Source organism: Pararge aegeria, chromosome 1 (assembly GCF_905163445.1).
Source record: "Pararge aegeria chromosome 1, ilParAegt1.1, whole genome shotgun sequence".
Classification (NCBI taxonomy): Eukaryota; Metazoa; Arthropoda; class Insecta; order Lepidoptera; family Nymphalidae; genus Pararge; species Pararge aegeria.
Window position 1 is genome coordinate 2,130,815 of NC_053180.1, and position 14,141 is coordinate 2,144,955.

A 14,141-nucleotide genomic window follows, 5' to 3' on the forward strand; every position below is an offset into this window, starting at 1 on the left:
CCTCTTAAAAAGTTCTAATAAAAGTCTTCGACAGCATATGACTATCCTCTAAGGTTTGACTTAGGAGGGACGCTAGTTTTAAATATCAGAGTAATGAAGCCCGTCGACGCGAGACTCAAGTTGCAGAGTGCGCTTGACCCCAAATTGGTAAAACTACCGGATAAAAACTTGATTATTGAAAACGAACCGAAAAGGTTATAATATGCTGACCTTAGCGGACCCAAGTTTGCACAAAGCAGTGGAGGTCAACTTTAATAAAGTATATCGGGGGTTCGTGACACAGTTGTTTTCACAACAGATGTATCAGAAAATCCACAATATGCCCTGTATTTATTTCGATAACTATATGTCAGCAAATTGCCTTTGCCTGTACGTACGTTAATTTAAAAAAGGAATCTTAGTTCAGACTGGCGAAAATTATGCATAATCTGTGGTAGATATAAGTTGCTGTGGGTCACCTAATTACGTCAGTTGAGTGGGAATTCAAAATAATCTTATCAAATTAGTATATTGTCATCGTTCCTCGATATATCTTCAAAGTTTGAACGAAATCAGACCGTTTGAGGAGGGTCAAAATCAAGTCAAAAGGAGTCTGTTACAAACATACCAACATAGCTAATAAAAATTTTATTTTTTATATTGAAAATTGGAATAATCTTCTCAAATTAGTGTATTGTCATCGGTCCTCGATATGTCTACAAAGTTTGAACGAAATCTGACCGTTTAAAGTGGGTCAAAAAAGCGTCCAAAGAAGTCGGTTACAAACATACAAGTGAAGCTAATATAAAGCGTGTAATGACAGGAACTCAGACGAAATAGGAAGGTTATATAGAAAATTATAAAAATAGCGGAATGGAAAAAAACAGTAAAAGATCGTAGTGAAGTGTCAAGAAGATTGAAGAAGCGAATTATTAAATTCACCGAATTAAAATTTCAAACAGTTTGATGCGTGAGTTTATAACGAGCTATGCCATAGATATAAATATACTTAAGCGCTGGAAGATAAGAATAAGAGTTTGCTGTGTTATATTTTATTGCTTTGCTTTATCCTGTATTAATAAAGGGATAATTCTCATCATCATATCAACCCATTACCGGCCCACTACAGGGCCTCCTCCCACAATGAAAAGGGGGTTTAAGGCCGTAGTACACCACGCTGGCCCAGTGCGGATTGGTGGATTATTCTAATGGAAAATTTTAATATTTTAAACTTATCATAGAATCTCTAAAAGTAGTCGATGGACTGTCATGGAATGGAGAAAACGGAAAACATCGTGTGGAAACCTGCACACTTGGCCAGCGTGGTGGACCCTTCTCTTTCTGAGAGGGTTGATAAGGTTGACATTATCATCATGATCAGTCAGATACAGAACAGTCCAATACTCTCCTGGGTCTCCTCTCAGAAAGAGAGGGTTCAGGCCGTAGTACACTACGCTAGCCAAGTGCGGATTGGTAGACTTCACACACCTTTGAGAATGTTATGGAGAACTCTCAGGTTTCGCTATACCAACTGATATTTTAAATTTCTTAAAATAAAAACGCACATAACTCCAAAAAGTTGGAGGTGCTCGAATCGAACTCGGTTAACCCGAAAGAGGTGCCGAAGCTCTAACCACAAGGCTATCACCGCTTTTTATTATAATTTTGATGATTATAGTATCATCAATCTATTCCTGCAGGGTTAAAGAATTAAACTAAACACCCATACAGATTGTGTTTCCGCCTTGAAACTTATTCGTAAGTGTCGAAGTTCTCAATATGGTACCGCTAACAAGTATGTAAAAGCATTTAGCCAGTCATCCCGCTTCGCAGTCATGTGCAGTCATCCAGAGACCGTTAGACGCTCGAAACTTAATCCTAATTAGATACCCAAACATTCCCCGAATCACACACTAATCTTTGAACAACTGGTTCACTGTTTATTTATAAACGGAAATCTATGAGTCTATAGTTTAGCAGACGATAGTTAAGCTTAGTTTACACTCTCTCACCCGACAATGGCCAAATATATCTAACAATCTAATTGCCCAGTAAACCAAGTTTCAGAGCCTGTCGCTTTCATCACATTAGCTCCGTGAACAGGAAATGGTGAGATGGTGATAACAAAATAAAACAACCGGCTAAGTTTGTTGTGGGCTTCTTCTTAGACCAGGGCGCGTTTGGAACCCTCGTAGCTTTAGTTTTCAGTTGACGGATTTAGTTATCGCCATCAACTCGCTTCTATATTATATTTTACATGTAATGTACGTATCAAAGTGCCTATGTGTCTATTTGAATAAAGAAATATTTGACTTTGACTTTGACGGACGCTGGGGTCCCAAGGGGCTTGAATGCCGACCCCGCAACGCAGCGGTGGTTGACGTCTGTCCACATCGTTGGGGGCTCCCAACGAGGTGGACAGACGACAATACGGTTCGCTGGGAGCCACTGAAAGCTAGCGGCCCAGGCAACAGAGCGAGAGTTCCCTACAAAATACCTACGAGGTAGACAGAAGTGGACGACAATCGGTTGAAGTTATCATAATGATGATATTTTGAATGTTAATGTTCGCCGAATTTAAATTTTTTTACGCGAGTGTTTAAATATTTAAAATGTTTAACTTCAAATCTCAGAGAAAAAAAAAAAGGGGAAAGTAAGTAATTTTAAATGAGCCATGGAACTGAGGAAAATAATCTAATTAAACCCGAAGCTAAAATAATCTAATTAAATAATTAGGATATTAATCCGTGATATAGTATTTTAATATACACTAGCAATGTGAACCAAGCTTTACGTTTAATAACTGGAATAAGAAATCAGAAATGCGCCGCCGCCCCTCCGTTGTCGATGATCATTATAATTTCTGAACGCAAACACAAATGGCAGTTATTATTCTTTTTTTATTCAAACTCGAGCACGTGCTCCTATTACCTACATTCTGAGAAATATGATTTCTTATTTATAAATGGATAGCGAAAATGTAATATTGGACCATTGAAGACTTTTTATTAAATAACAAAATAATTATTTAAGATAGCTTGATTATAAAAATACCGTTTTTGTTCAGGCCTTCTGAATAATTCATAAAATTAAGATACAAAAAAATTGAGTGTCATCATGTCGAGGTTGGAGATTTTTGACAAACAAAAGAATGAAAATTTATGTTTTTTTTCTGCCATTTCCAATCATCGTCAAATATTTGTTCCGCAAAATTGGCGCCAAATGTTACAAACTAACTGTCAATCTCCTGGCAATTTGTGTCTTTTCGTTACTTTTTCGAATTATAGCATAGTGAATCGTTGCGTACAACCCAACAAAGCTCGTTTTAATAAATAATCCAATTATAAAAATATAGAATTAAATCAATCAATTGACATATAAATATAAGTTTTTCTTTTAATACTAACATATTAAGAAATATTGCCACGGGTGGCAACTGACAAAGAAATAGCGTCTTCTACATATAAGTTTTCAGTAATCTTCTCTCGGAGGAGTAGCATAAAGGAGTAGCTCAAATACATAGTAGCAAAGTCTTCCCCAATGATGTTTTTCAAGAACAGACAACACTTCAAACTGTTCTTTTTATGCCATGAGACATCGCGGCCGAGCGCCAACTTGGCGCTAATATCACAGATAAAAAATATCAAACTTCACTTCTTACTATCGGCGCTTCTTATCATAATGATTAAAGATAAACCCGCAAATCATTAGCTACATTTACATTATATGAACTCGATAATATGGCTTACCTGCTGTATAATTACATTAACAATATTAATACTTAAAACTATTAATGTACAAATTTTAGTAAACAAACTATTCATCTATAAACAATAAATTACTTTATGGTGACATTGCGATATTATCAATTTAGAAACTCCGTACAGATTTTGTAAATATTTCGCAACTTTAACTGACCTTGAACTGTCAGTTTAAAAAAATAACGAAGCGAAACTGACAGAAACATGATTTTAATGTATAAAAGATGATAAAAAGTTTAACAAATAAAATCGTCTTCTAAACTCTGGGTCCCACAGCTTCTAGATCCCCGTTAACACTTAAAATGTAGCTACCAATTTACGGATAGTCTTATAATCGTTTATACAATAACTAAAACCATAAAAGCCATCGCAAGAAACATATTACTTTATCAGATTTTTGAACCGGATGTCCTCCCACATCTTAATCTAAATTAGGTACCTAGCAACTAATTACAGTCTAATGGTAAAAGCTATATTATTTACTTAAACAAATTTAGGTATGTAATAAGTTCATTGATAAATAAGTAACGCCTTATATAAGGAAAGTCCTATTTATACATCTCCACATCTACCTTTGACCATTGTTATCAACTAAGAACGTTTTTGTATAGGTACACATCGCCTAAATAACTAGGTATTCGACAACATTCCTAGGTTCCTAGGTATAGTGATAACGGACATAAGTTTTAATACATTGTAATTCATTATATCATTATGTCCTAAATTTTGCACAATTATATATTACCATACGCGTTCAATGCCCCGAATTAGACTTCTAAACTTAAATAATAATTAGGTTCGAGTTTTAAATTGTATACAAATAAAGCCTAAGTTTTTCAGCTGCGACCTGAATTAACCAAATGAACTGGGAATATAAAAATAGTCTGAAAAAATAATAATAGAGTGCAATTGTCTATGGGTAGCCTTACAATCCAATAAGATATGTTCATATAAAACACTGAAGACATGGCTACACGGCGCTTTTGCCTTTTCCCTGCGGCAAATAAAAAAAAAAAAAAATTATCTTCATTATAAATATTAATTTTAATTTAATATTACTAATCAATCTGTTATAATAGCTTAATTCATATTTATATTATTATTTTTAACAATCTTTAGTTAAATACTTATTTAAGTTTTAATTTTTTTTAATTGTGACCGGAGATAACAAAGATAATGCTGTATACACCTTTAATTGATTATTGTAATGGCACTAGACAGAATTTGTAATTCTAACTCATAATTTTATTTCTTATGAATGTAGTTACAATTAATTGCTGGTGTGTCTTATGAATAATTAAAATAAATAAATAAACCAAAAAGATCTATGGATATGTCTACCGTCAATAAAAACAAAATAACTGACATTTACTAAATAAAGCTCAGACTACTGTTTGAGTGATAAATTGGTCGATATTACGAAATACACCTACAAAAGAAATAAAAAAAACCAATCAAATGAGAATCAATCAAAGCTCTCCAAACAATGTCTCAATTCATAAATAACAATCTACGTTTTTTGTAAGAAAAAACATGCGCCACTAGCAACCACTCTGTCACAGATTTTTATACAAATAAATGATGTATTGTATAGAACAAGAAGTATAATTACTGCTTTATTTCATGTTCTTAGTACATTGTGACAAACGCATTTATTTAAAATCATCATCACATCAACCGACTGACGTCCACTGCTGGACATAGACTTTTGTAGCGCGTTCCACGATTCTGGGCCGCTTGTATCCAGCGGCTCCCCGCGTCTCGTTTGATGTAGTCTGTCCACCTGGTTGGGTGTCGACCAACGCTGCCCTTACCGGTGCGGGGTTGCCACTCTAACACCTTGGAACCCCAACTTCCATCGGTTCTCCGAGCTATGTGCCCCGCCCATTGCCACTTCAGCTTCGCGTCTCGCTGAGCTATGTCGGTAACTCTAGTTCTTCTACGGATCTCCTCATTTTTGATTTGATCACGTAGAGATACTCCTAACGTAGCTTTTTCCATCGTCCGTTGAGTAACGCTTAGCCTTCTTATGAGGCCCATAGACCCAATGGTCAAATAGACTTTTCCATGCCCGCTTACTTCGTATGCCAAATAAACTGTTATCTATACACAGTGTTCCCTATTCTGTTCTAAAAAAAGGAAAGGTACAGTTGTCCACAGTATATCTTTTAAGGTTATCTCATCTCATATGCGGGCAAAAACGCGGGGGAACGCTAGTATTAAACGTTATTCGCGACGGTAGATGTTTGGAAGCCCCCTGAAATATGACTAAGAAATAATTTTGTACTTCGGTATCTGCTGTCTCTGGGAAGACGGGCGTAAAAAAAACACCCCACGTGTCATTCAGCTTAAAAGCTTGCGTTAGGACAGTTATTTTCATACTATCGCAGTAAGACAACTTACGAGGTAGAAGTAACAAATATGGTGAAACTGAGTGAAAGAATACATTTATTTAGAGTTCTATGCATTATGTTGAGCTATCGTGTAGGATAGAATATATTATTTAATAATATTAGACTAGATATTTTGGACATTTGCTTGGTTTCCATTTCATATGTATAGGAATAAGAGAAGTTTTGTAGTGTAACTTTTTGTTGAAAAAGAAATAAACAAATCATAAGAACACATAGAATCAAAACCAAAAAATTCTAGTACAAGAAACACAATGATCGAGACTCTATATTTAAAATATAATTTAAAATTAAGAATAGATCCATTATGCTAATTCAAAATGGCTGTTCATCGACCCATGACCGTCGTGGGTGTGTTTAACATTCATGCTTTTTATGATAACAGTACACTTTTCTAATTTAGTATCTACGTGTTTTCGATGTAATTTTGTATCGTCCTTAGATATATTAAATAGATACACGTAGGTTTTTGTATTATTTATAAGAAAAACTGAGCAATAAAAAAACCATGCCTACCTATTTTATTTTTCATACATTTATAGTACCGACAATGTCTCGCATTTTTTATTTTTTTTACCGTATATTTATATGGATGACCGACCGAGAAAAACTAAGCAAAAAATAATCAGCTGGGCTTCTGGTTTCGGGACTGCCCGTATTCCCACCTGAGCTATACCTTGTACACGATGGCGAATTTACCTTCATATTCTAATGATATTGCATCAGTATTTCATTGCCTGAAAACACGTCTTATTAGACGTTTTCTTAGAATGAAATCTAACTAGATCGATTTATCGCCCCCGAAACCCCACTGCATACTAAATTCATGAAAATCGTAGGAGCAGTTTCCGACATTTAGATTAAATTATATATATATACCTACATAGATATATACAAGAATTTATGTTATTTTTGAACCCTTTAAATAACCTATTTATTTCAAGCAAAATTATATCATTAACTATTTCGATAAATGATGTAGATAAATATTAATATTAATTAATACTTAGCTATTAGTAATATAATGTTGATAAAATATCCTAGTGTAACGGACATTATATTTGTTCTGATCTCGGCCATCCATTGTTCACAGCTTTACCGTTTCACTAATAAAATCTCTTGGAACTAACTGTTTCATTATTATTTCACCGCTCTCATGCTTTTGGTGGGAAAATCTTGATTTTGAATCGCTTTCAAATCGAATTTTTGTTCATTTGACGAAATTAGGAGTTAATCTCCTAGGTACTTTCGGTATTCGAAAATTACTTTTCTGAAAAATATCTGTACATAGGTAGTTTTGTTTCATTGGATTGCTCTATATTAAGTTTCATCATAATTATTACAACAGTTACTAAAACATAATCATATTTATTTTGCTAAAATTGCCTTAATTGAAATAAACCTATTAATTGGATACTTGCTGACTGTCTCAGTAACTGCTGCAACTACTACCTTCCCAAGTTCACAAACTATAATCTATAAACAATCACGATTTTCCAGGAGTAATGGAATAATTAGAACGTTTACTAAAATTCTCTACTTAATCACGTACGAAAAAAACTGCTTGGTAAGAATCAAATTGGCTTAAAACAAAAAATAAAAACCAATGATTAAAAAACATCGTACAATAAATAGCAACAGCATCTATAAAATATCTTTGTTTATTACTCATCTTCCAGACAAACTCAAAGATTTTCATCGAACGGAAATCATATTAGTGGTATACAGGCACGCCTGCATTGATATATCTACGAAAATGCACCCAGACATTTCTATAGCATGCCACTTCACCCCCCCTCGCATATCAATACGGCGCGACATGGCAAAGCCATAGCTTACTGAACGGCTCTTACATGGTTATGTCCCAAAACACTAAAAGAAAAAAAATAACTTACTTTCTTAGGCCCATTCTGTACGATGTTTTCGTATTCCAAACCTTCCACAGACATTTTCACTTTAAAAAAAAAAATTACACTAAAAAATATACACTTCAAAGATTTTTCTTTTAAATATTTTGATTGCTTTAATTTTTTTAATTGCACTTTATCAGTTCTTGAACGTATCTGCAGTCTTTTAGGGATGGCACTGGATTATAAATAGTGATGTTAAATCACTGTCTTCATTAAAGAATTTAGAAAAATAAACTGTGATCGAATCGTACGTCGTGCGGACTGCCGGCACGGGTGCAGCCAATATCAAACGCCCACACAGCCTCCCTTGCTCTCCAGCGAGTGAAATAGTGCTGTCATACAGCATACTATGTATAGAAAGTTGGTAGAGAAACAACAAGGACTGTAACATGTAAAGTGCGGCTCATCTACGACTTTTTGTGTTATATTTTTGCAACGTTCCTTTTCACAGTCGATTTATTAATGTGATTCTCAGACCCACAACTTCTTGGAACAAGTAGAGGATTGATGTATTATTTATTATTGTGCTTTAAACGTAACTTGACGCCTGAACTGATTCCCAGAACTAGACTCAGGGTGCAAATTGCAATATGAATTTTGTATTGATACCAGCAATTTGTTTGAATTTATGTATTTATCCCGCTATCACCCTAGACTACATCATCACTTACCACGAGGTAAATTTGCACACACCCGTTTGGGTCTATTTCGAGAATCACAAATTCTAACCCTCACAACAAAAAAAATTAACCATAATTAGTGGTATACGATCAGGTCACTAAAGGTGTCAACTCTCATTTGTCAGTTGTCACCTCCTTGGAGTAATATTGTTCTGTGGTTGTCACTTGTCAGTTCATCGTCACCAATCAGGTACCTATCTATCATTTTATATAGCAAACAATCGGAGTATTAAGGTTCATTAAATATGAAACGGGAACATCAATGTTAAAACAACAATATTTTAAAGCCTTAAATTTTCCACTTTAAATAAAGACCATTTGGTTAAAAACATTTTTTAGGTTACCTACAGTATGTTTATGAAACTAAAAAATGAGTGAAGAATTAAAAATATTAAAACAAGGCGCTGAGGCGAAGTTATACATCTGCAATTACCTGGGAAAACCAACATTAATCAAGGAGAGATTTAAAAAGAATTACAGGCACCCTGACTTAGACGCATCAATCACTAAAGAGAGAATAAAAAATGAAGCCAGATCTATAGTACGTTGTAAAACAGCGGGAGTTAAAACCCCAGCTTTGTATCTAGTAGATTTTGAGCGACGACGTATTTATATGCAACATTTCCTACAGAGTATTACAGTGAAGGATTTCATTGTAAACTTAAAAAGTTCAACCAACCAGTGTGACATAACTGCCTTAGATGTGTATGCGGATAAAATTGGCGAAATAATACGTAGAATGCATGAAAATAACATAATTCATGGTGATTTAACTACATCAAATATGTTGCTTGTTGAAAAAGATCCTACTGGCAGCGAAGAAAATTCCAAATGGTTGGAATATAGTAATGTAGACTTGGTTCTTATAGATTTTGGTCTGTCTTTCATTGATTCTAGTGCAGAAGATAAAGGTGTTGACTTATATGTTCTTGAGCGAGCATTAATAAGTACACACAATGACTATCCAAATCTGTTTAATAGAATATTCAATGCCTATAAAAGTTATAGTAAGAATAATATAAAGGAAATTATTAGCAAGTACGAAGATGTAAGAGCTAGAGGAAGAAAAAGAACTATGGTAGGATAAGTGAATTTAAGAACTTTTAATAAATAAATTTGATAAGGTTAATTCATTTGTTCTTTTACTTGGGAAAATTCACTAAAATACAAACAATCCTTTATTAATATGTGTTGGAGAATGTGGGGATAGGACTTAGAATAATACTAGTTTTCACTTATTACATTTGACATATAATCAAGCAGAATTTCTCCCTACAATTACTTGATACAGAACAAATGCTTGAGCAGGTAAGGTTTATACAGCTTGGGTATCTTTTACAATATTAATTTCCAGAAAGTTATTTCACAAAATATAAAGTTATTATTCTATTTGGAAAAACATTCAATATTTAGATAAGTGTTATTATATAAAGCAAAATAGTACTATTAAAGCAATTCTATATTAATGAATCTTAAGCGAAGGTATAAGCCAGGTGGCCAACCGCTAACATATAAATGTGAAAGTGTGTGTTAGTTGGTTCCTTCTTTTAAGCCCTAACTAATCAACTTGATACTTTGATATTGGTACATAGTGGTGATATGACACTAGCATAATCTAAACTGTCATCTGTTACCAATCTAAACTATAATCGGTTCTATTCCCGTGTAGCAAATAATTGTTCTTAATCCTCGGAACATGCCCTGGGTTAGGAAATTGGGGGTGTGTTGGATGTTGTATTCCTTGGAAAGTATATTTAACTGTCTGTCTAGTTAATGTCCGTAACACCCAAAAAATATTGTTGAAGTCCAAGGCGGGCATTCATGAATGGTCCACCTTGGACTTTAAAAATAAGAGGAGTGTAGTGGATATTTTCTCTAAAACCCTGTCTCATAAAAAGCTCTATGCCTAGTTAAAGAGTTAATATGCTAAGAACGATGATCATGATAACCTAAACATTCTCGTTATATGATAACATTTTTGAGAAAAACTCAAATGTGATGTATAATGGCGTAAAGCACCGTCTAATAATCATAATCCGATCCGATCCGATCATAGAGTGTGACAAAGCCTAGAAATCTTCTTTAATTAGGCAGTTCCTTGTCCGTCGAATTTGCCTACAATTTTTTTTATCCTGCAGCTGCATATATATTATATTATTACAGTTTTATCAACTCTCAGAACATTTGCGCAAGTTTGGAATTAAAAATTTTAATACCCAAGTGTAAACGTGGTCTGGCAGGTGGACTCTTAAATTTTATCCCTTGTCAGGGGATATAATTTTTATCTCTATCATCATAGATAGATCTTTCTATAATCTAGATCTAATACTGCCATTTAATTTAACTTACTATCACTAAGCAGTCAGTCAGTAACATTGTGACTTTCGAGAAACCCTCATTGCAAAGGTGTTACTCACACCATATTTTCGATTTTACTAATTTACCTCTATTAATACTATAATAGAGGTATATTAGTTATATTATTAGTACTAATATTATGCTTCAAGCAACGACTTATTGCTTGAAAAAATATATAAATTTCTAGTTTTTGAAAAAGGAACCATTAAAAATTATTTTTGGGTTTCAAAATACAAATTCTTTTTCTAAAAACATACATAACCAGTTACGTGCGTGTTGGACCACGCTAAGTTTGACTAAAAGTAACTAGAAAGAAAGCGATATCTCACTTTATCTTAGTTATTATTATTAAGGATGTTATGATTTCATTTAACCATCGGTTTAAATCGACCAGATCGGAAAGGGGTAAATAAAGCAACATTTTCGCTTGTACTTCTACTATAATTCCCATTAACTGGTTACAATAAATAGACACATAGATATTTGATAAAAACTTGATAAAATGTTTTCACAGCCTATTCCTAAAAGCGGACTGTTTAAGATAATGATAAGATCAACATTAGGTACAGTTCTAAAATAATATGAATTTAATAAAATCTTAATAAAAAATTGTTTGCTATTCAATTAAATGCAATGCTTAAAATAATTAACAACAACTGACTAGTATTTTACACATACATTTGGTGCTAATTCTGTGTTGTTCGTACACAAGTCTTACATTTTCATAACCTTCCCTGTGGAGCAATTTTAAAGCCATAAGTTTACAACAGAATACAGTCTTAAATGTTTTTATTTTAATAAAAACTTAACAACTTGACATTTGTGTCAATTGTGTTAAACACAAATCTAAATAAACTAAATTAACAGATCTAGAAGTCCTTATCACAATGTTTGTTGTGGAAAAGGATTGCACTATTCTTGCAGGAATCAAACCAAGATGGGATTTATAAGAAGAATTTTTTAAAGATGATTTAAATTTGACCCATCAAATCCCAGTGTGCATTTCACATACATATTACCCTACATAATGGGATTTGAGATGTTAGTTAAAACTTTAAAGTATTCAATATTTTTTTTATGAGAGCCTCAGCACTGGCAACAGATGAACCGCCTTGGCCTAGTGATGACTGGAATGCTAGGTGGGCCGAAGACATCAAGCAAGTCACAAGGAGCTAGTTGATTGGACTCCATTGGTTCATATGGTCATGATGTTGATTCAGTTTCATATATGCTGATAATATATTTTTCTTATCATAACAACAAGATTCTTCAAAAATTCTAATTAATAGACCGGAATATATTCTATGAGTATGCATGAAATAATACTCCCACTGCTTCTTTTTCTGGGCGATTATTACCCTCTTTACATAAGAGTCATTTTTATCTCTTCATATTTGCTGACAATTTCAGTTATGTTGTTCCTGCTGTGACTCTTGTACGATTCAAATATTTTACCGAACAGATCTGGATGATTAATGTGTAGCTCACTAATGGATATCTCGAGGATGAATAAATCCTGTCCCTTAGCTTCAGGGCTAGCGTTAGCACAGCTGTTACCAAAATCGGAGATCACCAAGTCAATGTTGGCGTGGTTCAGCCATTTTCTGCTGCTTTGGGTGTTGGCAGCAACTTTTTCAACCAGCAACACATTCCTGGTACTTAGATTACCATGAATGCTGTTCTTCTCATGCATGATACAGAGGAGTTCACCGACTCTATCTGCATACACATCCAGGATGTTCATTTCAGCCGGGTTGTTCCTCTTTATCATGTTCTCGATGAAGTCTGCATACAAAATGCCCTGCGTGAACTGTTCCAAGGAAATGGTGCGTTTCTCGGAGTCCACTAGAAACAGGTTTAGGGTTTTAGGCGCTGTCCCGGATCTGTTTTCTTCTCGTGCTCGAGCATCAGCAGTTAATGCAGCATTGTTTTTTCCTTTGTATCTGAAGAGGTACAGATTTTTTTGTCCGCCCATTTTTGTGGTTTTGAAACCTTGTTTTGCTTCAGAAGCTTTGAGTTTTGAGTGGAAAACACAAAGTAGTAGACACAGATACTAATTTAATGTTGAATTTAAATTTTAAAACTAAATCATATTTTTAGTGCTCAATCACAAAGACATGGTTTTCCCTCAACAGGAAATCAATACTCAATTTTCAACTGCGTAGGTAAGGGTTGATGGTGTGGTTCAATCAATACAGTTGGATTAAAATTACGTGCGACAGGATAGTTTTACCCGAAATCATAACATTACAAATTAAGCTTAATGCTATGAACATAAGAGTGTTTTTAGGTTAACTAACTTTTATGAAGTCTTGCTTTTCCTTGGTGCGTTTTCTCTTTCCCACTCAGCTTTCCTACAATAAAATTATTGTCATAACAGAAAATTCATACCTGAAAAAAACTCTTGTATGTATTTTTGTACGCCTATGCGAAATAAGACTTGGAGTGCACAAACGATTTTTTAGAATTAAAACACATTTGTTAGAATTTTGGGTTTATAGGACTTTATAACATGATTTGAATGGCTTAGGTATCTATAATATTAAGGGTCGTTCACGTTTTGCAAGCGAAATGTATTTATGACACAATAATTAATCTGTAGCTACATATTCCTAAAGAAGTTTGAAGGACGTGCCATACAAGTATCCTCCATACATACAAGTTTATTCATCCTTTAAATTTTACTTTTATACCTATATAGTTATATAGTTTTTTTTCTATTCTGAATTGTAACATGAAAATAATTGTATGTTTACCGGATAGCTTGTTTTATACCTCAGCCAATAATAACGATATTTGAATATTCAGATGATTGTCAATACCATATTGGCATATGTGCCGGGTGCCTAGATAAAGTTACTGTTGCTTCCGTTGTTAATGATATAAATATATATTACTCTTACCTTAAGTGTTGATTTGGCTTTGGACTTTTAATTTCCGTAGCTCCTCCGTAGGGATTTTTTACCCTGAGGCAAAGATTATAATACCAAATAATTGAGGTAAATGCCCACAGATCAGATACGAGACCTTAAAAGACTTGAA

At 33.9% G+C, this 14,141-nt stretch overlaps 3 protein-coding genes across 3 annotated transcripts in view; 1 reads left to right on the forward strand and 2 right to left on the reverse strand.

Moving 5' to 3' along the window:
- LOC120624087 (coactosin-like protein) overlaps nt 1-8,439 on the reverse strand; it is a 39,950-nt gene extending 31,511 nt beyond the window's left edge. Inside the window, exon 1 of the mRNA XM_039890438.1 lies at nt 8,047-8,439. Coding sequence (XP_039746372.1) covers nt 8,047-8,100 — 54 coding nt within the window. The 5' untranslated portion in view covers nt 8,101-8,439. The remainder of the gene's footprint in view (nt 1-8,046) is intronic.
- Nucleotides 8,440-8,856: 417 nt separating this feature from the next.
- LOC120637931 (EKC/KEOPS complex subunit TP53RK) lies at nt 8,857-9,874 on the forward strand. Its single transcript, XM_039910006.1, has 2 exons — nt 8,857-8,931; nt 9,081-9,874. Exon 2 carries the CDS (start codon nt 9,112-9,114, stop codon nt 9,826-9,828), a length of 717 nt encoding a protein of 238 aa, XP_039765940.1. The 5' UTR covers nt 8,857-8,931; nt 9,081-9,111; the 3' UTR covers nt 9,829-9,874.
- A 2,588-nt stretch (nt 9,875-12,462) lies between these two features.
- Nucleotides 12,463-13,074, reverse strand: LOC120625773 (EKC/KEOPS complex subunit Tp53rk-like). Its single transcript, XM_039893013.1, has one exon. The coding sequence runs from the start codon at nt 13,072-13,074 to the stop codon at nt 12,463-12,465; it is 612 nt and encodes a 203-aa protein (XP_039748947.1).
- Nucleotides 13,075-14,141: the final 1,067 nt, after the last annotated feature.